The sequence below is a fragment of the Schistocerca americana genome, chromosome 3, assembly GCF_021461395.2.
Source record: "Schistocerca americana isolate TAMUIC-IGC-003095 chromosome 3, iqSchAmer2.1, whole genome shotgun sequence".
NCBI classification, from domain to species: domain Eukaryota; kingdom Metazoa; phylum Arthropoda; class Insecta; order Orthoptera; family Acrididae; genus Schistocerca; species Schistocerca americana.
In genome coordinates, this window is record NC_060121.1 from 618782799 (window position 1) to 618810160 (window position 27362).

Consider the following 27362-nt stretch of genomic DNA (forward strand, 5'->3'; position numbering starts at 1 on the left):
CAGCAGTCTGCTATGAATCCCCTTCTTTACTTGGGAGCCTGTGTTACATTTTATTGTGACAAAAAGGCAACAGAAAAGAAAATGCAACAGTGACTGCAAGTAAAGAAGTATATAAACAACAGAGGTAAAAGAAATACAAAGCAATGACAACATTTTGTCTGCAAATTTCAGGAGGTCACAACAGATTTTAGATTTTCTGCTTGGGAAACTGCAGCAATAGGGTTGGCAATACAATTGTGTTCGGTAGTAACTATACACTTGTTTGAATTATTTATTCTTCATTTCAAAATAAAGTATTTCAAATCTATAAAATTTGTAGCTTGTAATGTGGAATAACTGTAATTTATTATTTGATTGTTTTACACCTCTTTTCAATGTAGGAAATCCCTAAGCTTCTTACTATTAGCGTATTTTGTCCCTATATGATACTACAATTTGTATCTATTAGCATCTATAAGTACTGTTCTAATGTATTCCATATCCACACAATTATTTTGCGTACTGTATCAACAGAACAAGAATAAATAAATAAAAATGAAAGTGATTATTCCTGAAACTGAGAAATAATTAAGGGAAGTTCTTAGTCTTTATATGAAGGTTAATATACTTTCAATGCATCACATGTATTTAATAGTGAAATACGATATGTAGACTAACACTCTCGGACTCGACAAATTTGGGAATTTCATAGACACAAGAATCTACTAGAATGGAGGCTGTGTTTTTTAGTTTCATATTTTTTGCATGATTAGTGTGCTTCATTTCTATTTTCAGTAGTTTGTTGAGGAGCTACATACACCCCATCACTTCCTTTGTTCAGATTCAGGCTCCACAGATGCTGTACTTCTAAGTTGCCATAGCACGAATATTCATCCACAGTTTTTGTATATGTATACTTTACATAATTTGTTTGTTTTTGCTTCTCAGTTTTCCTTCTTCAAAAATTAAGATACTAGTCTTTACAGAAATATGACTGGAGACTTTTTATCTAATAAGTGACATTCAGGGCAACACATCTCGAAATTTTATTCATGTAAGGGAGTCAACAGACACTACTGCACATAAATCACTTTACAACATAACCTCAACACACTACACAAACAGACACATATGGGCCCCAGCTGCCTGTCATTTGCTAGGCAAGTAACAATGTGTTTTACACATGGTCTCCATTTTCAAGAAATTCGAATGCTCATATGTGGATGCGTAGTTGTGCTGCTGGAAATTAATGTGCAAGTGCAAAGTTGAACACAAGAAAGGCATAGTGTGGACGCACCTGTACAGTATCTTCTATCCATATTTTCAATTAAGTTTTTGTAAGCTCAGCTTTACAACTACTTTGAAATTTAAGCTTTTGAGGCAAGATGTATGGAACAACTTCTGGTTTACAGAAAACAGGAACGACAAATACATTCTGTCTCAAGATTTTTAGCATTCTCGTTCTATAAATGAAGCCAAAGCTGCAACTGTGACAGTTAGAAGCAGGCATAATATAGCCCAACATGAACATTCAGGCTGCCTCAAAATACAGAGTTTATAGTGAAATTAATTACAAAAATATGCAGTAACCTTTAGAGAGCTTTTAGTATCACAAAACTGCAAATGTAACAGGAACTAAAATCAATTAAAAATAAGCTATTTAAAAACATTAGTCTCCAGTCTTTTAACTGCTTGCCTCAGCTGCTCTACAACAGTTTCAACATCATGTTGAGTTGTCTCTCTTCCAATACTGAGCCGGAGAGTGCAACAAGCCTTCAGCCTTGGAACACCGGAAGCAATAAGGACACCTGCCAACAAGAATGGAAGAACTATTTCTACTGAGAAAGAACAACAGTTACAAGAGTACATTACATCAACTTGATAATTTTGCACCAGACTATCAGTATCTATATATCACTTTACATTTTAATGCCGGCTTGAAAACGGGATACACTCAGTAGACCAACTTACTAGTCATCTGAGTAAGCAAACTTTAAGTTAAAATGAAAATATGATTTTGGGACATGGCCATTCTGGAACATCAAACAAAATTTTGTCAGTAATAATAAATTGACCTCCAACAATAGAATGTGTTTGGCCTCTCACAAACATTTTCTGATGGCCTGGGAAACAGTGTATGTTTGCACATACAAGTTTCATTTGTAAATACTATTAAAATCCAATGACAATTTATTGTTGAAAATTTATACTAGCAATAGTCCAGCAAGATAAATCAAGAACATTTCATTAATATCTGTCAAATACTGAAGTGTGTTGATCAATGGTCAAACCCATTATAAATTGTGCTCTAGGTAAAAACAGTACGTAGCAAGTAAGATAATCAAAGATGACAGAACCAAATTGCTTCAAATATTTTCTTTGTGGAGTGTTGCAAAAACACTGTTATACTTTGATGCAGGAAAGTCTGTGATGAAAGTGACAAAGAAACCTCAATGGCAACTAGTGCATCTATCAGGAGAGCTGTGTGTAAAGCCTACAATGATCTCCACACTCAGATATTTGTGAAAGCACTTTCAAAAAATCCTAGAAAGCTCTAGTTGAGTTTAAAGCCAATTAATGGATACGAATTTTTTCATCCAGTCTTTCATGGAGCAATGTCTTGTTCAATCTTGAGAGAACAATAATTAAACCTTACATAGTTGTGCCTCTTTTTATTTCTTTATTGCTCGCATAGTATACTTTGTATACCATCCTCTCGATCTGTAGTTTAGGATCTACAATTATGTGGTTGCAGCTATTTACGGTTATTGTAGACATACAGTGAGTTTAGTTTAATTTGAAAAGCATATTTGAAGAGCATATGAGTGTTAATTAATGTCTATTTGGGCTTCAAAACAGGTGCTGCATTCAACTGTGCTGTACTCTTTGCAAGTCAGTTTATTACACGAAATACATGTACTAGTTGTTACACTGTGGTTCACCCTTCCAAAAAGGTAGCATCACCCACTCAACTTTTTATGGTGTTTCTTCAATGGGCATTTTGCTTCCTTTGCATCCAAAACTGTTTAGCTATTTCTTTAAGTTCCCAGATAAAAGCATGATTTTGGCTGTTGAGGTTAGATGGGCCATCATTAACCATAAACTCAAGAGTTTTCAAGAACTCTCTCTTAGTGAAACCTGGATGTGAAAAATTGTATATGATCTCAGCATTTATTCCTGCTACATTCAATAGGTAAGAAAATTTTCTGGTTCTTATGGAGACGGAATAATTGGTGGCTAACTGGTCAGCTGTGTCTACACCACCTTTGCTTGAATCATAAAAGGTGATTATACCCATTTTGTGTGTTTCTGGATCCAGTCTGGCCTTGGCAGAGAGAGACAATGGTCATGTGAGAGTTGTATTTGCATGAATGAGTGTGTGTGTGTTTTCTACCTTCAGCCAAAAGGTTACTTTTAGCTGTCTTTTTATTGTGTGTGGTGTCTGCAACTCTACAACTCCACTATACGGTGAGCAGCAATCTATACTTTTCATAATATTGTCATTATTCTATCCTAGATTTTTGATTGTTTGATTTCCCCTTTATACATAACATTTATATTTACATATTATATATACTTTTGAAAACATGTATATATATATATATATATATATATATATATATATATATATATATATATATATATATATTATATATATATATATATATATATATATATATATATAAAAAATGCACACATATTCTCATGTAACATTAAGTCAAAATTTCAAGTTAATCATCCAACTACTACTTGAGATTTGTAAGCACAAAGATACATATACTGAATTTTATATATAACTGTTGCTGTACAGTTCGAGGGGCCTGAGGTTTTAAGGAGGGACTGCAGGTCAGTTTACCTTCTTCCTTAGATCCACAAATTCAGCAATCCTGGTCATCCCATACTTGCTGGCTTCAAAGCACCCACTGAATGTGTAACTGTCTTAGCTGATCAACACCTGCAATGCATAGCACAAAGACTTCCTGCCTATATTAAAGACACCAACCATTTACTAGATCATCTGAAATCTGAGCCCGTTCCACTCATACCACACACCTTTCTTATCACCACTGATACCACCTCCGTCTGTACCAACATACCACGTGTACATGGCCTGTCTGCTGGTGCACATTTCTTCAGTCAACACCCACCTAATTCCAAACCTATGACATCCTCCATTATCATCTAAATCAACTTTATACATACCAAAAACTAATTCACCTTTGAGGGGCAGACATACAAACAGATCAGGGGTACACCCATGGGAACCAGGATTGTCCCTTCCTATGCCCACCTTTACATGGGTCACTTGGAGGGAGCTTTCCTTGGACCCATAAGCCTTCAGCCCCTGGTCTGGTTTAAATACACTACTGGCCATTAAAACTGCTACACCACAAAGATGACAGGCTACAGACACGAAATTTAACCGACAGGAAGAAGATGCTGTGATATGCAAATGATTAGCTTTTCAGAGCATTCACACAAGGCTGGCACCGGTGGCGACACGTACAACGTGCTGACATGAGGAAAGATTCCAACCGATTTCTCATAGACAAACAGCAATTGACCGGTGAAACATTGTTGTGACGCCTCGTGTAAGGAGGAGAAATGTGTAACATCACATTTCCGACTTTGATAAAGCCTATTGCAGCCTATCGTGATTGCGGTTTATCATATCATGACATTGCTGCTCGCGTTGGTCGAGATCCAATTCTGTTAGCAGAATATGGAATCAGTGGGTTCCGGACGGTAATACGGAATGCCGTGCTGGATCCCAACAGCCTAGTATCACTAGCAGTTGAGATGACAGGCATCTCATCCGCATGGCTGTAACGGATCTTGCAGCCACGTCTCAATCCCTGAGTCAACAGATGGGGTTGTTTCCAAGACAACAACCATCTGCACGAACAGTTTGATGACATCTGCAGCAGCATGGACTATCAGCTCGGAGAGCATGGCTGCGGTTACCCTTGACGCTGTATCACAGACAGGAGCGCCTGCGATGGTATACTCAACGACAAACCTGGGTGCACAAATGGCAACACGTCATTTTTTTGGATGAATCCAGGTTCTGTTTACAACTTCATGATGGTCGCATCCATGTCTGGTGACATTGCAATGAACACACATTGGAAGCGTGTATTCGTCATCACCATACTGGCGTATCAACAGGCGTGATGGTATGGGGTGCCATTGGTTACACATCTCGGTCACCTCTTTTTCGCATTGACGGCACTTTGAACAGTGGAAGTTACATTTCAGATGTGTTATGACCCATGGCTCTACCCTTCATTTGATCCCTGCGAAACCCTACATTTCAGCAGGATAATGCACAACCGCATGTTGCAGGTCGTGTACGGGCCGTTCTGGATACAGAAAATGTTCGACTGCTGCCCTGGCCAGCACTTTTTTCAGATCTCTCACCAATTGAAAGCGTCTGGTCAATGGTGGCCGAACAACTGGCTTGTCACAATACGCAAGTCACTATTCTTGATGAACTGTAGTATCGTGTTGAAGCTGCATGGGCAGCTGTACCTGTACACGCCATCCAAGCTCTGTTTGATTCAATGCCCAGGCGTATCATATCAAAGCCATTATTACGACCACAGGTAGTTGTTCTGGGTACTGATTTCTCAGGATCTATGCACCCAAATTGCGTAAAAATGTAATCACATGTCAGTTCTAGTATAATACACTCCTGGAAATGGAAAAAAGAACACATTGACACCGGTGTGTCAGACCCATCATACTTGCTCTGGACACTGCGAGAGGGCTGTACAAGCAATGATCACACGCACGGCACAGCGGACACACCAGGAACCGCGGTGTTGGCCGTCGAATGGCGCTAGCTGCGCAGCATTTGTGCACCGCCGCCGTCAGTGTAGGCCAGTTTGCCGTGGCATACGGAGCTCCATCGCAGTCTTTAACACTGGTAGCATGCCGCGACAGCGTGGACGTGAACCGTATGTGCAGTTGACGGACTTTGAGCGAGGGCGTATAGTGGGCATGCGGGAGGCCGGGTGGACGTACCGCCGAATTGCTCAACACGTGGGGCGTGAGGTCTCCACAGTACATCGATGTTGTCGCCAGTGGTCGGCGGAAGGTGCACGTGCCCGTCGACCTGGGACCGGACCACAGCGACACACGGATGCACGCCAAGACCGTAGGATCCTACGCAGTGCCGTAGGGGACCGCACCGCCACTTCCCAGCAAATTAGGGACACTGTTGCTCCTGGGGTATCAGCGAGGACCATTCGCAACCGTCTCCATGAAGCTGGGCTACGGTCCCGCACACCGTTAGGCCGTCTTCCGCTCACGGCCCAACATCGTGCAGCCCGCCTCCAGTGGTGTCGCGACAGGCGTGAATGGAGGGACGAATGGAGACGTGTCGTCTTCAGCGATGAGAGTCGCTTCTGCCTTGGTGCCAATGATGGTCGTATGCGTGTTTGGCGCCGTGCAGGTGAGCGCCACAATCAGGACTGCATACGACCGAGGCACACAGGGCCAACACCCGGCATCATGGTGTGGGGGGCGATCTCCTACACTGGCCCTACACCACTGATGATCGTCGAGGGGACACTGAATAGTGCACGGTACATCCAAACCGTCATCGAACCCATCGTTCTACCATTCCTAGACCGGCAAGGGAACTTGCTGTTCCAACAGGACAATGCACGTCCGCATGTATCCCGTGCCACCCAACGTGCTCTAGAAGGTGTAAGTCAACTACCCTGGCCAGCAAGATCTCCGGATCTGTCCCCCATTGAGCATGTTTGGGACTGGATGAAGCGTCGTCTCACGTGGTCTGCACATCCAGCACGAACGCTGGTCCAACTGAGGCGCCAGGTGGAAATGGCATGGCAAGCCGTTCCACAGGACTACATCCAGCATCTCTACGATCGTCTCCATGGGAGAATAGCAGCCTGCATTGCTGCGAAAGGTGGATATACACTGTACTAGTGCCGACATTGTGCATGCTCTGTGCCTGTGTCTATGTGCCTGTGGTTCTGTCAGTGTGATCATGTGATGTATCTGACCCCAGGAATGTGTCAATAAAGTTTCCCCTTCCTGGGACAATGAATTCACGGTGTTCTTATTTCAATTTCCAGGAGTGTATATTTGTCCAATGAATACCCATTTATCATCTGCATTTCTTCTTGGTGTAGCAATTTTAATGGCCAGTAGTGTACACTGATGACATCTTTGCCATATGGATTCACAGGGAGGCTTACCTGTTAAAATTCTTGTGATCTCTAAATACAATCTACCAAATACATTTCATTTGGTTCTATTCTGAATCCCATGCAACTCTCCTTGAAGTTGATCTCAGCTTCACTGAAGGGCAGCTACACACTTCTGTTTACATTAAACCTACTAACAAACAACAGTACTTACATATTGAAAGTTGCCATCCTTTCCACGTCAAACGTTCCCTCCCATACAGCCCTTGGCATTCAAGGTAAACATTTTCGTTCGGATGCCTCCACTATATGTAATTACCCTAACAACCTAGCTCAAAAGCACATTTCCTGGGTCATCACATCCAATCCTGGTATTAATGATCCCTCCAAAAAACAACTTAGCCATACACCACTTGTCACTCAGTATTATCCTTGTCTTGAATGTATTAATCAGCTACTTTGACAGGCCATGACGTCCTAAAATCAGGCCCTGAAATGAGATACATTCTGTCTGAGGTTTTTGCACAGCACACCTGCAATAGGCTTTTGATTCCCTCCCAACCTCCGTAGTATCCTTGTCAGATGTTATGCTCCCTATCCTATGGGTCCTATCCTGTGACCGGCCCCACTGCAAGCCTTGCCCTATGCACCCTCCTACCACCCCTTATACCAGCCCTGTACCTGGCAAAACATATACTATCAAAGGGAGAGCCACCTTTGAAATGACAAGTCATGTGTCAGCTGTTACGTAAACACTTTTTGGTCTTTTAGATCAGCCTTACTACAGCAAGTTATCAGTTAGGATGAATGGGTATAGGCAGAGGATGTATACTGGAAACACACAATAGCCTGTTCCAGAGCATGCACTTCATCACAGTCATGACCTTGGTGCCTGTTTCACCACACTTGCCATGTTCTGGCATAACACGAAGTGCCAGTACAAAGATGCGGAACACAGGAGCAGAGAAGGCAGTGAGGAAACGGTGGCCAATGGTGCGCGGAACTGGACCACGCCACGCCAAGAGCGACACCTGGAAGAAGGGAATATAAGCAACACTCCTGCTAGCCTCGGCCACTCAGATCACGGACATTAGTTATCAGTGATATGTGTCAATTTGCCTGAACAGTTCACATATCAAGGACACTGAATTATATTGGAAGTGCCCCTCATTTGCAACTGCTATTTGCAAATCCCCAAAGTTAAGTATTGTCAGTTGCTTTATAGAAATAAAACTACTAATTTTATTTGTTTGAATTATTGTACAGCATTCCAAGAACACAATGTCCCCTAGGCACCCTATTAGCGACGAGTGGGCAAGACACCACATGCCATCTGGATTCTTCCTCCAGACACTAGTTTCTCAGAACTCCACAGGTGGGAACTGGCTCTACAAGATGTCCTTGGTTCTTGCCACCCACCTGTCCTTTATTTATGTTAATTTCTTCAGTCTCGGCATTTATTCACAGTAACTGTTCTTTTCTTCACTCTGAGTTTTTTACCTCTTTCATTTTCTCACTTGTCTATTTTGGGCCAGGATGGTTACAGGAGCAGAGGATGTTTTGTAAGGGAAACTCCAATTTGCCTTGTTCAGAGAAACTGGTGGTGGAGGGCAGGAACCAGATGGCCAGGGTTGTGAAGCAGCCATTATAATTCAGTATGTTGTGCCACCAGGTGGTACACTTTGTTCTTAACATCCATCATTGCTAAATGGTCAGCGCACCTGACTGTCATACAGCAGGCCCTGTTTCAATTCCTGGCCAGGTCGAAAATTTTCTCTGCTTGGGGACTGGGTGTTGAGTTGTCCTCATCATCAGTGAACATGCATGTCACCCAATGTGGCGTCACCTGGAAATACTTGCAACTCAGTGGCCGAACTTCCCCAAGTGGTGATTCTTGGCCATCTCTGCCATATGATCGTTTGATCTTGACAACAGTTTGGCTGTGATATCTTCATGGTTTGGACTCAAGGCCAAGACACCCTATTCACATTCCCTCAAAACCTCAACACCCTTCCTCCCCTCTGCTTCAGTTGGTCCTCCTTTACTCAGTGCTTCACCTCCCTTGACATTGGCAGCCACCACATTGGTGGCTCCATCCACAACTTGGTCCAAATTAAACCCACTCCCCACTAACAGTACCTGCATTCTCACAGCTCCCATCCCTTCCACACCAACATACAGCCAAGGTGACCTGTGGATGACATATCTGCAGTGACAAGAACTCCCTTTCCCAGTGTGTTGAAGGCCTCGTAAAGGTCTTCACAGACAGTCAATAACACCCAAACATAGTCCACAAAAACATTTCTCACGTCACATACTCACACAGCTCCAATTCTGTCACCCCCAAGAATCAGCTACAAAGCCCCCGCTGTCACCCAATATCAACCTGAACTGGAAAAACTGAACCGTATCATTTACCAGGGTTTTGATTACCTCTCATTCTGCCCTGAAATTTTGGACATCCTATCCAAGGTCCTTCCCACCCCCTAAAGTGGTGTTCTGTCACACATCCACACTCCACAACATCCTAGTTCATTCATATGAAACCCATTCCCAACCCTTTACCACAGGGGTTATATCCTGGCGGCAGACCAAGGTGCAAGACCTGCCCAATCCATCCACCAAGCACCACCTACTGCAGTGATGTTACAAGCTTATGCTACCCCTTCAGAGGCCCGGCTACCTGTGAAAGCAGCCGTTGGTACTCATGCCAGCTGGTTGGTACTCATGCCAATATAAATAGCTCTGCAGTTTTTGCAACAGAGCTGGTGTACTCACAAGGTTGTTCCCACTTAAGTTTCCCAAATCATGAATTGAAGTACATTAGTTTGAGTTACAGCAGGGCTGAAAATTTAACAAAAGTTGATACATATCAATCCTTCATCATTTAGATATTCATCTGAAGTATTTACAGATTTTTCTATACAAACTGCTTCAGAAATAGTTTAATTTTTGGCAGTTCATTAGTAGCAGATTTAAGTTGAGAAGGGGAGTATTTGATACTCAAGCTAGTGTAATGCACTTTTTTCTGCGTCATGCTAACGTTTTTAGTTCACAATGTAGGTCAATCTTTCTCCTTGTATTGTGACTGTGATGCTAGGTGTTATATTTGTACAGAGACTGATTCTTGCAAATGAAACACATCAGTGTGTCTGGAATGATCATGTTAGAATTCCTAATTTTTTAAATATGTTTCTATATGAATATCTAGGACAATCGTGCACGAGTGATTACTCTTTCTTGAGTGGCGAAAATTTCTGCTGTCTGTGGCCGGTTCGCTGTAAGACAGTAGTGAATGGAAGTCAGTGTAGCTGCAAGTGAATTAAAAACTCTGCAAACTGTAAGTACAGAAAAGTACGCATGTGGAACATTTGGCAACAATAAGATATAAATTGGTTGCATTATAGTATGGTTTATCTATTTCTGGATGTTTCTTTTGTCTTTTGTCTTTTCTCCTAATACACACTGTGAGGTTGGCACAGTCATGTTACAAGTATCCACACTAATCTACTAGAGAAGAAGTGTGCCAATGACATCAAATTGCCTCACAACATCTTTGCATGTAATTGGTGGTTCCGCAGGACGTACACTTAGTGTTGTAATTCAAGTTTAATACCTTTTTTGCTACTCCTTTCAACACAACATTTTTATTCCAGTATTTCGAGCAGATTAGAAGGTGGTGTCCATCCTTTACCTTAATATAGGCAAATATTTAAAAGGTTTGGTGTACTAACAACAGCCCCACGAACTCTCTTACACAATTTGTTGAAAAAAAATCAGACATTGTTTGAAAATAACAGCTATATTCATAAACGCACTAAGGTGACAAAAGTCTTGGGATACCTCCTAATATCATGTTAGACCTCCTTTTGCCCAGCATAGTGCAGCAACAACTCAATGTGGAATGGACTCAGCAAGTTGCTGGAAGTCCTCTGCTGCAATACTGAGCCATGCTGCCTCTGTATCTATCGATAATTAAGAAAGTGTTGCCAGTGAAGGGTTTTGTGCATGAACTGACCTCTCGATTATGCTCCATAAATGTCTGATGGGACTCACATCAGGTCATCTGGGTTGGAAAATCAGTTTCCTGAATGGTCCAGAATATTCTTCAAACCAATTTTGAACAACTGTGGCATGGTGACGTGGCACATCATTGTTTGGGAACATGAAGTCCACGAATGGCTGCAAATGGTCTTCAAGTACCCAAACATAACCATTTACAGTGAATAATAGGTTCAGCTGGACCAGAGGAAATGACATGTTGAGGAAAGCTGTACCTTTTCTTCTCCCTTTAGGGGTTATTTTTAGAGGTACAAAGGGTGTTCAAAAAGTTTTGCACAGTCATCTCTAATTGTTTTATTTTTTGCAGGAGGAGAATGAAATTTTTTGTGAACATACTTGGAACATTTAGCTATAAGTTGGTGTATAAAAGTATTATCTTTTATTTACTGGTGAGCCATAATGGACCGTGAAGGAGATGTCAGGTTGTGACAACGGTCTGTGATGGAGTTCCTCTTCAAGACTGGTGATGACTCTGCCACATCGATTCACAGGAAGTTGCTCCCTGTTTATGGGGAGGACACAGTGGATTGCAGCATTATCCAGTGGTGGGTGCAAAGGTTTAAAGAAGGTGATTTCTCTCTACTGGACAATCCACGATGTGGTAGACCATCAACGGCAGTGACTGATGTGAATAAGGAGACTATTGATCAAATCATCCAAAATGATAGAAGTGTGACGACATGACAGCTTGCTGAAATGACTTGTTTTGTCATTGGGTACTGTGGTATCACTGGTACAGTCAGCTCGTTAGACTACCATACAGCCCTTATGACGCAGGAGAAAAATCAGGAAAATGGGTTGGAAAATTGTTCCTCATCTTCCCTACAGTCCGCACTTGGCTCCATCTGGTTTTCACCTTTTTGGGCATCTGAAGGTCCACCTGCATGGTAAAACATCTGATAGTGAGAAAGACCTTATTTCCCGTGTCAAGTGATAGTGTAAAAGTCAATCCCCAGAATTTTACCAAAGCGCATTTACATCATGGAAAGAATGTTGGGCCAGATGTGTCACAGCTGATGGAGGCTACATTGTATAGCTCAATGTATAGCTAAATGTTCCAAGTATGTTCACAAAAAATTTCATTCTCCTCCAGCAAAAATAAATAAAATTTGAGACGACTGTGCAAAACTTTTTTTAATGCTCTTTGTACAATAAATCTGGGCAGATTATCCTCAGCTTATGGCTTCACTGTGACCTTTCCTGCCCAACAGCATAACATTACTCAAAACATCTGTAGCAATGAATAAGAACCTCCATTCACAAGCGTATATTTTCACCTAACTTGTGTGCTTTCTATTTGCGTCAATTGTCCATGCAATAATTTAAGATCCAGATTTTACCACATTTTGTTACACAATTTGTTTGTGTGAGTGATTGATTGGTGGATCAACTGATTCATTCTTTCTGGTTATTAACTAAGACTTAGTACAAAGGATTTTTTTTATGTTTCTGGGGCCCAAAACTGCTATGGTCATAAGTACTCATTCTGTGGCTTCGAGAAGGGTAAAAAAAACGAATGGGAAATCAGCAGCAATGGGAGCGAAATTCAAAAAGGGGTGAAAATAAAAATGGAAGGAAATCTTTAAAAAAAAAAAAACTACCATCGAGGGGGGGCTTGTTTTCCCCAAAAAAGAGCTTCAAATGACCAATGTCATCTCACTGACACTGATAAAGTCAAGGACGCGATCAGCTGAGCACCTGTCATCAGCTAAAACGGAAGATATATCAGGCGACAGCTGTAAACAGGCGTGTAGCGGATTAAAATAGGGGCACTGAAGTAAAAGGTGTCTCACCATCCACAATTGAGAGCAGTGGGGACAAAGGAGGGGGCGAGGGGCTGGGGGGGAGGATCGCCACTTAAAAGATGTTGGTAGCTAAAAATACAGTGCCCTATCCGCAGTCCAGCTAAAACTACCTCCTCCCGACGACAAGGTGGGGAGGCAGAAATCCAAGCACAGAAAAGGGGTTTCACGTCCCGTAATTTATTATCGGGAAGTGTGGACCAATTTGCATGCCATGAAAGAGCAACATGAGAACATATAACACTCTGTAGATTGGCTAAGGTAACCATGCAAACAGCAGGCTGAGGAAGAGAGACCGCAGCTTGGTCGCTATTTCAGCTGCTTCGTTTCCGTGGATACTAACGTGTCCTGGGATCCAGAGGAATGCCACAGAGACAGCCCCCAAGTGGAGGAAGTCCTGAATCCAGTGGACCAAAGGGTGGACAGGATAAAGAGCTTGGAGGATGAGGAGAGAGCTGAGTGAATCTGAGCATATAATATACTGTTGCCACTTATGGCGAGTGCATGCCATAAAAGAGTAACATGACAACGTAAAACACTCTGTGGATTGGCTAAGGTAACCATGCAAACAGAGGGCTGAGGAAGAGAGACTGCAGCTTGGCCGCTATTTCAGCTGCCTTGTCTCCGTGGATACCAATGTGCCCTGGGATCCAGAGGAATGCCACAGAGACAGCCCCCAAGTGGAGGAAGTGGAGGCAGTCCTGAATCCGGTGGACCAAAGGGTGGACAGGATAAAGAGCTTGGAGGCTGAGGAGAGAGCTGAGTGAATCAGAGCATTGTAATATACTGTTGCCATTTATGGCGACGGATGTGCTGGGCAACCTGGAGAACAGTGTAAAGCTCCGCAAGTAAAAACCTAACACTGGTCGGGAATCTGAAATCTAATAGGGCACTAGAATTTCGGCACTCCCAACACCAAATGATGTTTTTGAGCTGTCAGTGTAAATAATCTGGAATGCTCCATTTGTGCGCATAGAGCAGCAATTCCCGATGATAAACTAGAGGGTGTGGGGGGGGGGGGGGGTACTATCCTTGGGAAGCTGAGAAAGGTCACAGAGCAGGCAGGACCGGGAGTGAATCCAAGGTGGCGCCATACCCCCAGTTGTCAAGAAAGTTTTACGATAGTGGAAGGAAAGAGAACGTAGCAATTTACAGAAGCGGATTCCCAGTAGTTGTAGAGGGAAAGGGTGGCCTGCATAGCTTAAATCCAAGGACACATAGAAAAAAAAAAAGGCATGGGCTGGATGAGCAGACATGGGAGACAGATGATTAGCATAACGACTAAGAAGGACAGTTCACCGATTGGACAGCGGAGGTTCAGCAGTCTCGGCATAAAGCCTCTCCACAGGGCTGGTGTAAAAAGCTCCAGACGCTAAATGCAATCCACGGTGGTGGACAGAGTTGAGACGCCGAAGAATAGACAGCCATGCAGAGGAGTAAACTATGCTTTTATACTCCAATTTTGATCACACTAAGGCTTGATATAGGCGGAGGAGGACCACTCGGTCTGAACCCCAGGAGGTACCACTCAGAATACGGAATGTGTTGAGGGATCTGTAATTTCTGGCTTAGTCAGCCATCATATTAGGCTCCAAGAATCTGTTCCCAGAGCAGTGGAGATGCAAGAAGAATATAGATGACGAAATGTGGTGTGAGGTACCTGCGACAGATGTTAGATTCGGTACCATTCCCATGAGAAAGACCATCTGCGTAATGCTACTGCTCTGTGATTGGCTGCTGTGTTCGGAGCAAGGACACCAAAATGTTAAAGTATAGTTATTATTATTTGTTAAACTACTCATTGGAATGATTTCACTTTTTAATATAAATATCTCCCAACAGCTGACTATCAATCAGTCATTTTAGAATTATTAAAAACAGTTTAAATAAAAAACAAAAGGCTGACAAAATTGCAGACGAAGCACTTCGGAAGCATTCGGGTCACGCATTTCTGGTATGGCACGCAAAATGTTTCAGGATGTTCGTCACTCTGGATTAGGCAATCGAGATGTACAGTCATGTTGTCTGTGGCAGGATGTGTTTGCCAGTATTCAGTATTAAAAGATTCACTCTGGTAGTCATGAGGCACAGACAAGTGCCACAAATAGTGTAAAGATACATTTTTGTAAACATTGTGTTTGATCATGAAGTTTTCTGTATCAGAAGGTGTTGTACTACGATCATGTAGTCTTCTTGTGTGGCTGTGGCATCCCAAAGAAGTGATACATTATCTCAGAAGAGAACCTCGCTAAAAGTCAGTTTCAGCCTATAGATACAGAACCTACAACCTGCGTGCTGTTTTCTGCACTGGGGACATCAACTTGAAGACAGCAGGTTAGTGAACTATAACAGAACCTTCGTATTCCACACAGAGCGGTGGAAACAACTATGTGCCTCACGTGTACTGCATGCACAGAACAAATGTGCTCAGTAACATGTCATCTGCAGTAATGCAGAGGTGGTAGAGGAGGATGATCGTTCTTAACACCAACAATCAATTCATTCTTCCTTTCTTGCCATACATGGCATCCCTGGTGGGAAAATCTTTGATGTTTGAGTGCTTTGGTGATATGAGGCTTGATTATTAGCAAGAACTGTGAAAAATTTTAGTAAAAATTCATAACATCAAAAGTGACTAATTTGCTACTAAATTATGACAGAACTGTGTAGGAACCGTGTCAAATGTCTTTGAATTGCATTTGAACTCTCTTTTGAACTTTAGTTGAACTTTGATTATTGATGCCACAGACAAATTTTTTTATTCATGAGAACATAACATTTGTTGAGAGTGAAACTGGATGTGTTGGTGTGGCAATAGTCAAAAAACCAAATATGTGTGTGCGGTCCATGGGATTACGTTATTATTTCATCGAGAAGTTTTTGTTGTACTACGAGGCGATGCTACACAACGTGGGGAGGTAGCAGTAGCAGTGTGAGTGGGCGTGTTTCACTGCAGCAGATACACGCCTTGGCAGCCAGCAGCAGCGCTGAGACACAGCTGTAGGAGTGTTGCTGAACTGGGTGTTTCAGCAGCGGGAGCAGAGAAGGAACTCCTCGACGGCAGCACACACTATAGCATGTAAGAGTAAGTGTTACTGTGGCACAACAATTTAATCTATGTAATGGACAGTTCAATAGTTGTAAAATCTTAATTTGGCTAAAATTCATAAATTTTATAAAGTATAAAATGTCTGACGAAAATCCTTCAGATCAGCCACAAGACTTGCAAATAAATAACACTGTAGATGATTTAGCAGATCGGTTGGAAAGTTCAGATAATAATGAGATTAATAATGTTTATGAAAACGTTGATTCTATGTTAACTGATTGCACTGAGAATGTAGATACTGTCGCTCCTGACCACAACGACGTGGTGAATTTGGATGACGACGTCAGAGACACAGAAGAGCCGACAGCGGAGTCAGGTAGATTAAGTCACAGAACTGATTCTGCTGACACCTTGCCAACTGAGAGTAATAGTCAGGATAAAGGAGTCAAGGAAGACAGAAATCAATCTATAATGTCAATGTTGCAATCATTTATAGCTGACCAAAAATTACTTTTAAAAGAACAAAAAGAGGAAATTATAGCATGGCAAAAAGAAACTGAAAAGAAAATAGATAGTGTGCAAGCAGAGTTAAAAGGCCACAAAGAAGTATTGGAGAGGAAAATAGATAATGGGCAAAAAGAAACTAAAGAGGAATTAGGAAAGAAAATGGAGAAAGCATAGGCAGGAATAACTCAAATCAATAGCAATTTCAATGCTTTAGAACAAAAGGTATCAAAACTTAAAGCTAAAACTGAAGCTTGTTCCAGTAAAATAGATAGGGAAACAAAAGAATGGGGTAAGAAATTAGAATTATGTAAGCTTGAAATAAATCAGAAGTTTGATAGTAAAGTTAAAAAGCTGAGTGATGATATGGAGGTTCAAGATTGTGTAATATCAACAATAAATAGTAATGTTACTCAAGTAATAAAGGAGCAAGTCAAGGCTGCTAAAGAATGTAGTGATAAACAAGACCAGCATTTTAGTGAGTTAGAAAACATCAAATATTTGTTTGTTGTGTTGGACATGTTATCAAAACACGTAAAACTGTATGCACTAAGAAGAGCAAGAGGTACGTCAGTCTCAGACAAAATCAGGAATCATTATGTAATAAAGGTGGGGAAACCAGATTAGATAATTAGTGATAATGGGTCACAATTTACATCCAAGTGTTGGAAAAATACGTTGTGTGATCTCGACATAAAGCCTATTTACATATCCAGATACCATCTCCAGCAAAATATGAGTAAACGAATGATGAGGGAAATAAACAGACTGTTTAGGGCTTACTGTTCTAAAAAGGATCACACATTGGTAAATTAGGTGGAAGAGTTTGAGAGAGTTATAAATGAGTTTCCTCACTCTACCACAGAAATACCTCCTCAGGAAGTATTGACAGGAGAGAAAGTACCTAGTATTATTGAACAGCAGGTAAGTTTTCCACCGAGAGATGACCTCTCAATTACTGAAGAAAGGGTCCTAGCTTTAAGCAGGATTAAAGAGAAAACAAATAAAAGAGAAAGCAAATACAACAGGCAGGTTAAGAAAAGGAAATACCAAACTGACAAACTGGTATTGATCAAGACAAGAACCACGTCTTCTAAGATAAACTCAGAAATTAAAAAATTTCATGAATTGTATGAAGGGACATACAAAATACTTAGGATACCACACCCCAATGCTGTGGAAGTAGCTAACACAAAAACGGCAGTAAGCAAAGGACTCTACAGTATTGTAGACATCAAAAAATACTTTGAACATTAGTTACCCTCAGGGGGCAATAGCGTTCTTTGCATTGCTAGGGAGATGACGACTACCAGGTACCCGAGTTAACTAACAACATTACTTCATTTCCTTTCATGCTGTTCGTTCTTCTTCTTCTTTCATTCTGAGCTGTATTCTGTCTTCTTTAACATTCTTCTCTATCCACGGCTATGACAAAAGTTTTACACGAACTGTGACAACAAACCCAATTACTGACAGCATAGTAACCCAGCAGGATAAACATCTGGATTGCATGGGTGAAAAACAGTCATTGATGGAATATATGTGAACAGGAAGTTTTATAACACGAAAGCATAGGATCACAGATGCACAAGCAAGAGAACACGGTATTACGTTGCATTAAGAAACACCAGAATAGCATTAAATGACATTTGAAACATCTATCACAAAATACACTATGGAACAATTCATTTTTAAATTTTAAAGAACCAGCAAGAATAATATTACGCATTATGTTTGAAAAATCTGACGAAAGTAGCAGATAAGTGAAACATGGGCTTTAATTATATCAGACATGAAATAGAATAAGTTTTCTAAAGATAAGCTAGCAGTTGCAGAAGAAGAGGATGACACCAAACCAGGTAAGTGAATATGACTAAAATTATGAAAGAATAAGATTTCGTGGCAGGAAACGAGGTTAGGAGATTACTAGTGCAAAGGTTGTGTTAAGCTTTTGGAGGTAAAGACTATATTCTTAAGTATGAATTGCCAGCGATGTACTTTCCGCTGAGGTGATTGAGTAAGTCTTTATAGGTAAGCGATGGTCCTGCCAAAGAGGTTTATGTTGTGGAGGAGTATTATTTTTAGGCAACAGGTAAGTAGGCCAATTGTAGATGACAAGTGAGGACAGGAGAATTATTCAGTGACGTGTAAGTCGGACCATTATAATGTAGTGTGGGGAAGTGGAGAGGTTTAAGGCAACGTGTGAGTTGGCCCATTATTCAAGAGGTATTCATTGGTGGAGTGATTTCCGCCAACTGGTTATGAAGTACAAGGAAATAGACGTATTATTATTGACATGAGCAAGACACAACACTAACACGAAAATCTCAAGGGACACAGACAATAAAAATGTTCAAATGTGTGTGAAATCTTATGGGACTTAACTCCTACGGTCATCAGTCCCTAAGCTTACACACTACTTAACCTAAATTATCCTAAGGACAAACACACACACCCATGCCCGATGGAGGACTCGAACCTCCCCCGGGACCAGCCGCACAGTCCATCACAGACAATACATTTACAATTTAAAGATAAGGCCACATTATATAAGGTATGGAGAGTAGTTCACTGGTTTCTAATATGGAGTATGTAGAGTAAAATGCTAGCTATGAACAGTTCAGTCAGCCCCTACGAAATGAAGTCACATAATGCTTAACATACGAATACTGACGCTATAATGTTATGAAATGATTACAGATGTGTACACATGAATACAGTTCCACTGACTGTGTAAGTAGTAACAAGATTTATGATAAGAGAAAGGTATGGTTACTCTTACTGTTGAGTGACACAACTTTTCTGGTAGCCGAAATTTTCTTTAAGAGATTTATTCTGAAATGTTCTCTCCAATATCTGTGAATCGCAACTGTGTGCCTATTCATCATTAAGAAACTGTTGAAGTAACAACTAAAACGAGACTGTATTAACGAAATGTAGATGTAACATTAAAGAATATGAGAGGTGTAACAGTCAAATAAGTCTGCGTAACGAAACAGTTATACGGCGCAGCGCCATCTGTAGATTTAAAGCGCACGACACCAGCTGTCGTCTGCATGAATGAATTGGCGAATACGTCACATGTTGTGAATGGACACTGACCTTACGTTGCTATGGGCAACGCGCTAGCCACATGTTAGCAGTCACTGTTTACAAACGGTGGCACTGCATGTAAACAAAGAATAATGTTTACTTTTTGAGTCTATTTAGGTACATATTCATTGTGTGGTATAATCAAAAGTTTATTTCAGCGTTTATTTAAGTTCTATTAGAAATCTAATGGAAGGCATTTTGTATTGTTACATGAATTGTACCGGTCCTGTACGCTGGAGTTGGAGACTGAGAATGGACGGTAACTTGTCAAACCCAGCACCAACTGAGACTGAACTACGCAATGTAACACCACGGCATGGACAACGGAATCTCAAGATACTGTTGTGGATCTCATGTGTTTGTTCCTGTAATGGTGAGAGTGAAGTGCTATTTCAAAGTGTACACCAAACAGTGAATTGCAGTTCTTTCTTTTCATTCTTTGTATTTCTAAAGTGGACGTCAGTTTGACGAAGTGTTAGTAAAGTGTCCTTTAAAAGATGACAATGAGCCGATAATAATATATATATTTAAATTTTTATGTAATTTATCTAACAGTGTAATTTTCTTTGTGTCTCTTAAAGGAAGGCAGACATGCCAACTTTCAAAGGTGAAAAATCAGGGGAATTTTAGCACTGTACTATTGTGAATTACAAACATCCCTGACAAAGCTGTAATAATTCAGTACCTGTACCTGGCACACCCATATTGTTTCGCAATTTCAGAATCGGGAAACATTTTGCAAAGCAAAGGCCCAGCGTGGTTGGCACAGTTTATAGTCAAGCTATGCTCTACAATAAATGAGGTAAATAAAGCCTCGGCATTCATCACAGAATCTACATTTTGGGGTTTACACGAGAAGTTAAGTTTCTGGTTCTGTTCTACACAACGAACACTCTCCTTGTGTTTTTTAGCTTGCACATGTTTAAGAATGCTGTATTTCCCACCATGAGCCTCTGAAAAGTCACATCTACATACACTACAAAATGCGTAAGTTTGTCCCTTCCTCGATTCACTTAAACATGGAAACTCTTCCTTATATACGTTTCTGAACACTGCATCGTATTTCTTCTCCATCCTGCACAAAAAATAATCAATACCTCCATGATACACAGCCAACAACTACTACAGAGTACACAAATTATGCAGCAGAACTGAGAACACAATGGTCCTACATTCTAGACAATGGTCATGTAGCAATGATGCCAACCCTGGTGCACCGTTTCCCCCTATATCGCACTTCAAATTCCCCTAAATAATTTGTCACACTGTCGGGTAAGCGAGCAAAGGGGTGGAGAGGTAAAAGGGAATCAACAATGAAATTGTCGAGTGGAGGGGTGGGGAGGGGAGGGTAGTACTTGGTAACACTTCCTTGTAGAAAGAACAACGCTAATCACTTCGCTTGGAATGACTATCGACTACTTCTTGTCCACAATAACTTCACGATTGCACTGATGCTACCAGAAGTGGAGGAAATTGGCACTGGTTGAAAGATATTCATTTGTCTCCGAACACTGCCAATGATAAGTTCCTTACTTCCTTGTAGATACGAAGCGCGAGCTATGCCTACTGCCGCTCCCGACAGCCACCGCACAAATCTTCCAAATTAACACAGACAAGTAGCAGCCATGCATTGTCATCCACCAATATATCGAAGGGGCAGGATTTTCAAATAGTAAGGAAAGTATTGAAACTGCTCTGAAAATCGGGAGATCGGTCTTCACGGTCGGGAGATCCGGAGGAAGAAGGAAAAATAGGGAGTCTCCTGCTTAAATCATGAGAGTTGGTATGTCTAGCAATGAGCCAATAATAGGTGATTATTTTTTGAGGTGCTATGTGTTTAGGTAACTTCATAACTTTATTTGGTGAATTTGAAAGACAGCTATGAGCTGATTTTTATTCTGTTTTATGTGATTTCCTTTGAAAATTCTCTTGTTTCTCATATGTTTTGTGTAATCATATAATGATATGCTGTTTGTAAAATGTTGACTTCTTGTTCAAATTATTGTGTGATCAGTAGATGTAACTTCATGTTGATAATGTTTGTGGTGTAGGGCATCACTGTTTTGAATTTATTGCAGTCATCATATAATTTTCTTATTCTCAGATTTTGGAAGAGTTTACTAATAATGATGGGGAAAATATGTAAAAGCCATCTCCATGTATACGTGTTGATAACAAAGTAGGGGCAGTGTGAGAGCATGGCTCTTGAGAGATTACCTATTAGTTTACAGTTCTATCAAAAATTTGATTCAATTTATTTATATATTTCCAAAATTGTGTGTTTTCTTCAAGAACATCCCAATTTTTGGAAATCTCAGAAGGAAGGGGATGTGTAATATTTCTGGTTTAGTCAGCCGTCATATTAGGCTCCAAGAAGCTGTTCCCAGAGCAGTGGAGATGCAAGAAGTATATAGATGACGTAATGTGGTGTGAGGTACCTGTGACAGATGTTAGATTCGGTACCATTCCCGTGAGAGCGACCGCCTGCATAATGTTACTGCTCTGTGATTGGCTGCTGTGTTCGGAGCAAGGGCACCAGGATGTTAAGGTATAGTTGTTATTATTAGTTAAACCACTCATTGGAATGACTTCACTTTTTAATATAAATATCTCTCAACAGCTGACTATCAATCAGTCATTTTAGAATTATTAAAAACAATTTAAATAAAAAACAAAAGGCTGACAAAATTGCAGACGAAGCACTTCGGAAGCATTCGGGTCACGCATTTCTGGTATGGCACGCAAAGTGTTTCAAGATGTTCGTCACTCTGGATTAGGCAATCGAGATGTACAGTCATGTTGTCTGTGGCACGATATGTTTGACAGTATTCAGTATTAAAAGATTCACTCTGGTAATCATGAGGCACAGACACGTGCCACAAATAGTGTAAAGATACATTTTCATATACATTGTAGTTTGCTGTATCAGAAGGTGTTGTATTATGATCATGTAGTCTTCTCGAGTGGCTATATTAAAATACGTGAGTGGCATCCCAAAGAAGTGATACATTATTTCAGAACAGAACCTCGCTAAAAGTCAGTTTGAGCCTCAAGATACGGAACCTACAATCTGCGTGCTGTTTTCTGCACTGGGGACATCAACTTGAAGACAGCAGTTTAGTGAACTATAACAGAACCTTTGTATTCCACACAATGCGGTGGAAACAAATAGGTGCCTCACGTGCATTTAGATGCACAGAACAAATGTGCCCAGTGACACGTCATCTGCAGTAATGCAGAGGAGGTAAAGGAGGATGGTCGTTATTAACACCATCAATCAATTCATTCTTCCTTTCTTGCCGTAGATCGCAGACAGCGAGCCGAAAGATATGAAGTGTGGGAAGACCAGCAAAGTTTTCTGTCAAATGTAAGTTCCAAGAATTTAGGGACATCTGCAAACAGAAGGTCAACAGGGCCTAGATGTAGGGAAGGCAGAGGAAACTCCATACGACGCCAAAAATTTACACAGACAGTCTTATTGGGAGAAAAGCCGAAGCCGGTTTCAGTGCTCCATGAGTGGAGGTGGTCGAGACATCCTTGAAGACGCCATTCAAGAAGGCTGGTCTGTTGAGAGCTGTAGAAGATCACAAAATAGTCGACAAAGAGGGAGCCCTAGACATTGGGAAGAAGAAAATCCATAATTGGATTTATGGTGACAGCAAACAGTACAACACTTAGCACAGAGCCCTGAGGCATCCCCTTTGCTTGGGAGAAAGTACAGGAGAGAGTAGTGTTCACCTGCACTTAAATGTGCACTCTGTCATACATTCATGAATGTTATAACCCTGTTGTAACCAATTCACTTTGAAGTTGCAGTGAAGAGGACCTCATTAACAAGACACAGCATGTGATTCGATTGGCGAAAAGCATTTATCCACAATCGAAAATTATAATGAGCAACATACTACACGGAAGACCAGTGAGTGACAAATACATAAGACAGAATAAACTGCAGCATCCGTGATCAGTGTAATAGAGTAGGAGCAATATTTGTAGACTCAAACAAGTTTATCAGCAACAATTTTATAACACAGGATGGTTTGCATCTAAATAGGTTAGGTTCCGTAACTTTTGGCAAAATGTTTATTGACTTGTGCAAAATTATACTAAGCATGGGAAACTAACAGCCAGTGACAGGCCTGGGGAAAAAGAAACCACAGTAAAAAAAAAAAAAAAGGAGAATGATGTTCATGGAAAGATGTGTTTAAAACTATAAGTAAGTGTAAGTCTTCATTCTTAATGCACAGGAACATAAACGGCCTCATTGCAATGCATCAACAAGAGAAAATCACCAAAATTGATGAGCTTCAAATTATTCTTTCAGAAGGAAGAAATATTGAAGTCAATTGCCTAAATGAACACTGACTTAAGAAAGATTCAGTCACAGTTTTAAACAAATTAGAAAACTTTACAGAAGCTAACAGTTTTAGTACGAGAAACGGAGCCCATTGTGGCTCCTGTATGTTGGTTAACAACTATTTAGAATATAAATAAAGAGAAAATCTTAATTTTATGAAAAAAGAACTTAAATTTGAAAGTTGCTGTGTAGAGCTGGAACAACATAATATTATTATTACCTCAGTATACAGGATTCCAGGCAGTGATGTGACTGAATTATTTTTAGAGACATTCCAGTATCTCCTACATAAACTCACAAAAGAAAAGAGTAAAAAAATATTAATTGCAAGCTTGTCAACGAGGTTTGTTGACTTTATTGAAGAATAAAGCGTTAGAATAAATTTCACTGATTTCACCAGAGTAATTGACAATATTTTAACAAATTATACATTTAATGACGGTGTCAAATTCTCTTTAGACCTACGTGTCTCAGATCACTCTGCTTTTCTTACTGAATTTCTATAAGTAAATAAAGGAAATGAAAGAAAATAGAAGGAGATGTTTCAGGGAAAGATAGTTCAGTGGAGAAACCATATACTTGTTCTGTTGTTGACTGAGCAAGATAAATTGGTCATTACAACATGAAAGCGCATGTTCAAAAAATTTTGATAAGTTTTTTTGAACAGCTTTTTACATGTTTTCAATGAAATTTTTCCACCCGTAGTCTACAGCAATAAACTAAAGTGGACTACACCTTGCACAATACTATCTAGTAATAGAAAGAGACAGCTACATACTGAGCTGAAATCCAGTAACAGTCCTGATTTCATTAACTATGTTAAATCATATAAAAAGTATATTTAGGAAGGTTGTAAAGGCAACAAAGAAAATGAAAAATACTAATTTTATCATCAAGCACAGAAATAAATCCAAGGCAGTATGGACTGTTGACAAATCTGAACTAGGAATCAATCCTAACCACTAGGAAAAGTCTAAAATAAATATACAAGACAAAATAATTTTAAATCCTGCCCAAATACCAGAAAATTTCAACGATTTTTTTTAACGGTAAAAAAATCTGACGTTGATGTAGATGTAGATCCCTATCAAGATACTGCACATTTATTTGGGTCAAGGCAGAGTAAGAATCAGAATCTAATTAAATTTGACAAAATAACAGTAAAAGATGTAGAAAAAACTACTTTAAAACTAAGAAATACAAATTCTGTGGGATGGGATCAAATACCTACCAAAATCATCACAGCAGCTTCAAACATAATAGCACACCCACTGTCTGAAATAAGAAAGCTAATTTCCAGACGCTCTAAAATATGCAGAAGTGAAACCATTATTTAGATTAGGCTCTAAAGAAGATATGAGAAATTACTGTCCAATTTTCCTTCTTCCTGTGTTTTCGAAAACAATTTTCCTTCTTCCTGTGTTTTCGAAAACAGTTGAAATGATCACAGCAATCTAGATTCAAAATTTTTGTCACAAATTTAATATAATCTCAAAACATAAAGTTGGCTACCATAAAGGCAGAAGTACAATTCATGCAACTAATGCATTCATAAATAAAGTTAGTTCCACCTTACAAGGGAAACTCCCCATCACACCCCCCTCAGATTTAGTTATAAGTTGGCACAGTGGATAGGCCTTGAAAAACTGAACACAGATCAATCGAGAAAACAGGAAGAAGTTGTGTGGAACTATGAAAAAAATAAGCAAAATATACAAACTGAGCAGTCCATGCACAACATAGGCAACATCAAGGATTGTGTAGGCTCAGGAGCGCTGTGGTCCCATGGTTAGCGTGAGCAGCTGCGGAATGAGAGGTCCTTGGTTCAAGTCTTCCCTCGAGCGAAAAGTTTACTTTCTTTATTTTCACAAAGTTATGATTTGTTCGTTTGTTCATTGACATCTCTGTTCACTGTAATAAGTTTAGTGTCTGTGTTTTGCGACCGCACCGCAAAACCGTGCGATTATTATTGAAGTAGCGAGCTATATTTGCTGGATTCATATTGCCCATGGAATACACCTCACGTATTTAATGCACTCTCGTCAAAAGTAGCGAACAGTCAACTGCCAGCCAGGGAGTCTCGTTAGCAGGAATACTCTCTCTTCCGTGCGCTGTAGTTGAGTGACGTCATGTGTTTCGATGTTTGTTTAGGTGTAGCGTCCCCATACTCCGGCGCAGTTACCTCGCATCGGACGGACAGATAATAATTGTCTGAAAATAAAAAATTAAACTTTTCACACGAGGAAGACTTGAACCAAGGACCTCTCGTTCAGCAGCTGCTCACGCTAACCATGGGACCACAGTGCTCCTGAGCTCACATTGTCCTTGATGTTGCATATCTTTCGCATGGACTACTCAGTTTGTATATTTTGCTTATTTTCTTCAGTTCCACACAACTTCTTCCTGTTTTCTCGTTTGATCTGTGTTCAGTTTTTCAAGGCCTATCCACTGTGCCAACTTATAACTAAATCTGAGGGGGGTGCGATGGGGAGATTCCCTTGTTAGATACATCACAAAAAGCTGCAGGGATCTTCTGTGACTTATCAAAAGTGTTCGACTGTAGGAACCACTCACTATTATTATATAAAATGCAAAAATACAGAATTACAGGCAGTGCCTTACAGTGGTGTACGTCAATTTGACAAAGAGATAGCAAAGTGTACTCATAACATCAGACAAAGGAAAATACTCTTTGAAATGGAGGATTCTCTCTCAGGGGTTCCACAATTCTAGGCCCAACACTTTTTCTTTTTTACATAAATGACTTACCCACAAATGTAAATCATCATTCAGTTTTATTCTCTGATGACACATCAATCAGTACTGGTATTAAAAAAAACTCTAGAAAATCTTGATATTTGGTTCCATCTAAATGGCCTAAAACCAAATATTTCAAACATACAGCTTATGCAGTTTAAGAAAAAATGTCAAAAATAAATGATACTCATATTGTGCATGGAAGTCTGGAACTAAACGAAGCAGAATGTGTTACATTCTTAGGAATGCAGGAGGACAGAAATATAGCATGGTTGTCTCATACAGACTATTTAAAAAATAAACTGAACAGCCTGGCATTTGCTATGTCAAACTTAGCCAATGTCACTGCCATAGACACGAAAAAGGTAGTGGGTAGTGTACCATAGCTACCTTGAGGCAAAAGTAAGATAAGGCATTGTCTGTTGGGGAAATGCTAGCAATTTGACAAAAGTATTAATTTTACGGAAAAAATTACACGGAACATGTGTAGTGCAAAGCCAAAAGAATCTTGTTGGCCACTTTTAAGAGACCTAAACACATTAAGTGTTCCCTCACTGTAGTTATATGAAATAATTCTTTTC

The 27362-nt window shown here is 40.3% G+C and overlaps 1 protein-coding gene across 3 annotated transcripts in view; it reads right to left on the minus strand.

The window, feature by feature from the left end:
- Window positions 1-1565: 1565 nt before the first annotated feature.
- The window catches only part of LOC124605796 (selenocysteine lyase-like), a 165528-nt gene continuing 139731 nt past the window's right edge, over window positions 1566-27362 (minus strand). For all 3 annotated transcript variants that reach the window (XM_047137691.1, XM_047137690.1, XM_047137689.1), the window contains exon 8: window positions 1566-1787. In XM_047137691.1, coding sequence (XP_046993647.1) covers window positions 1636-1787 — 152 coding nt within the window. In that variant the 3' untranslated portion in view covers window positions 1566-1635. The remainder of the gene's footprint in view (window positions 1788-27362) is intronic.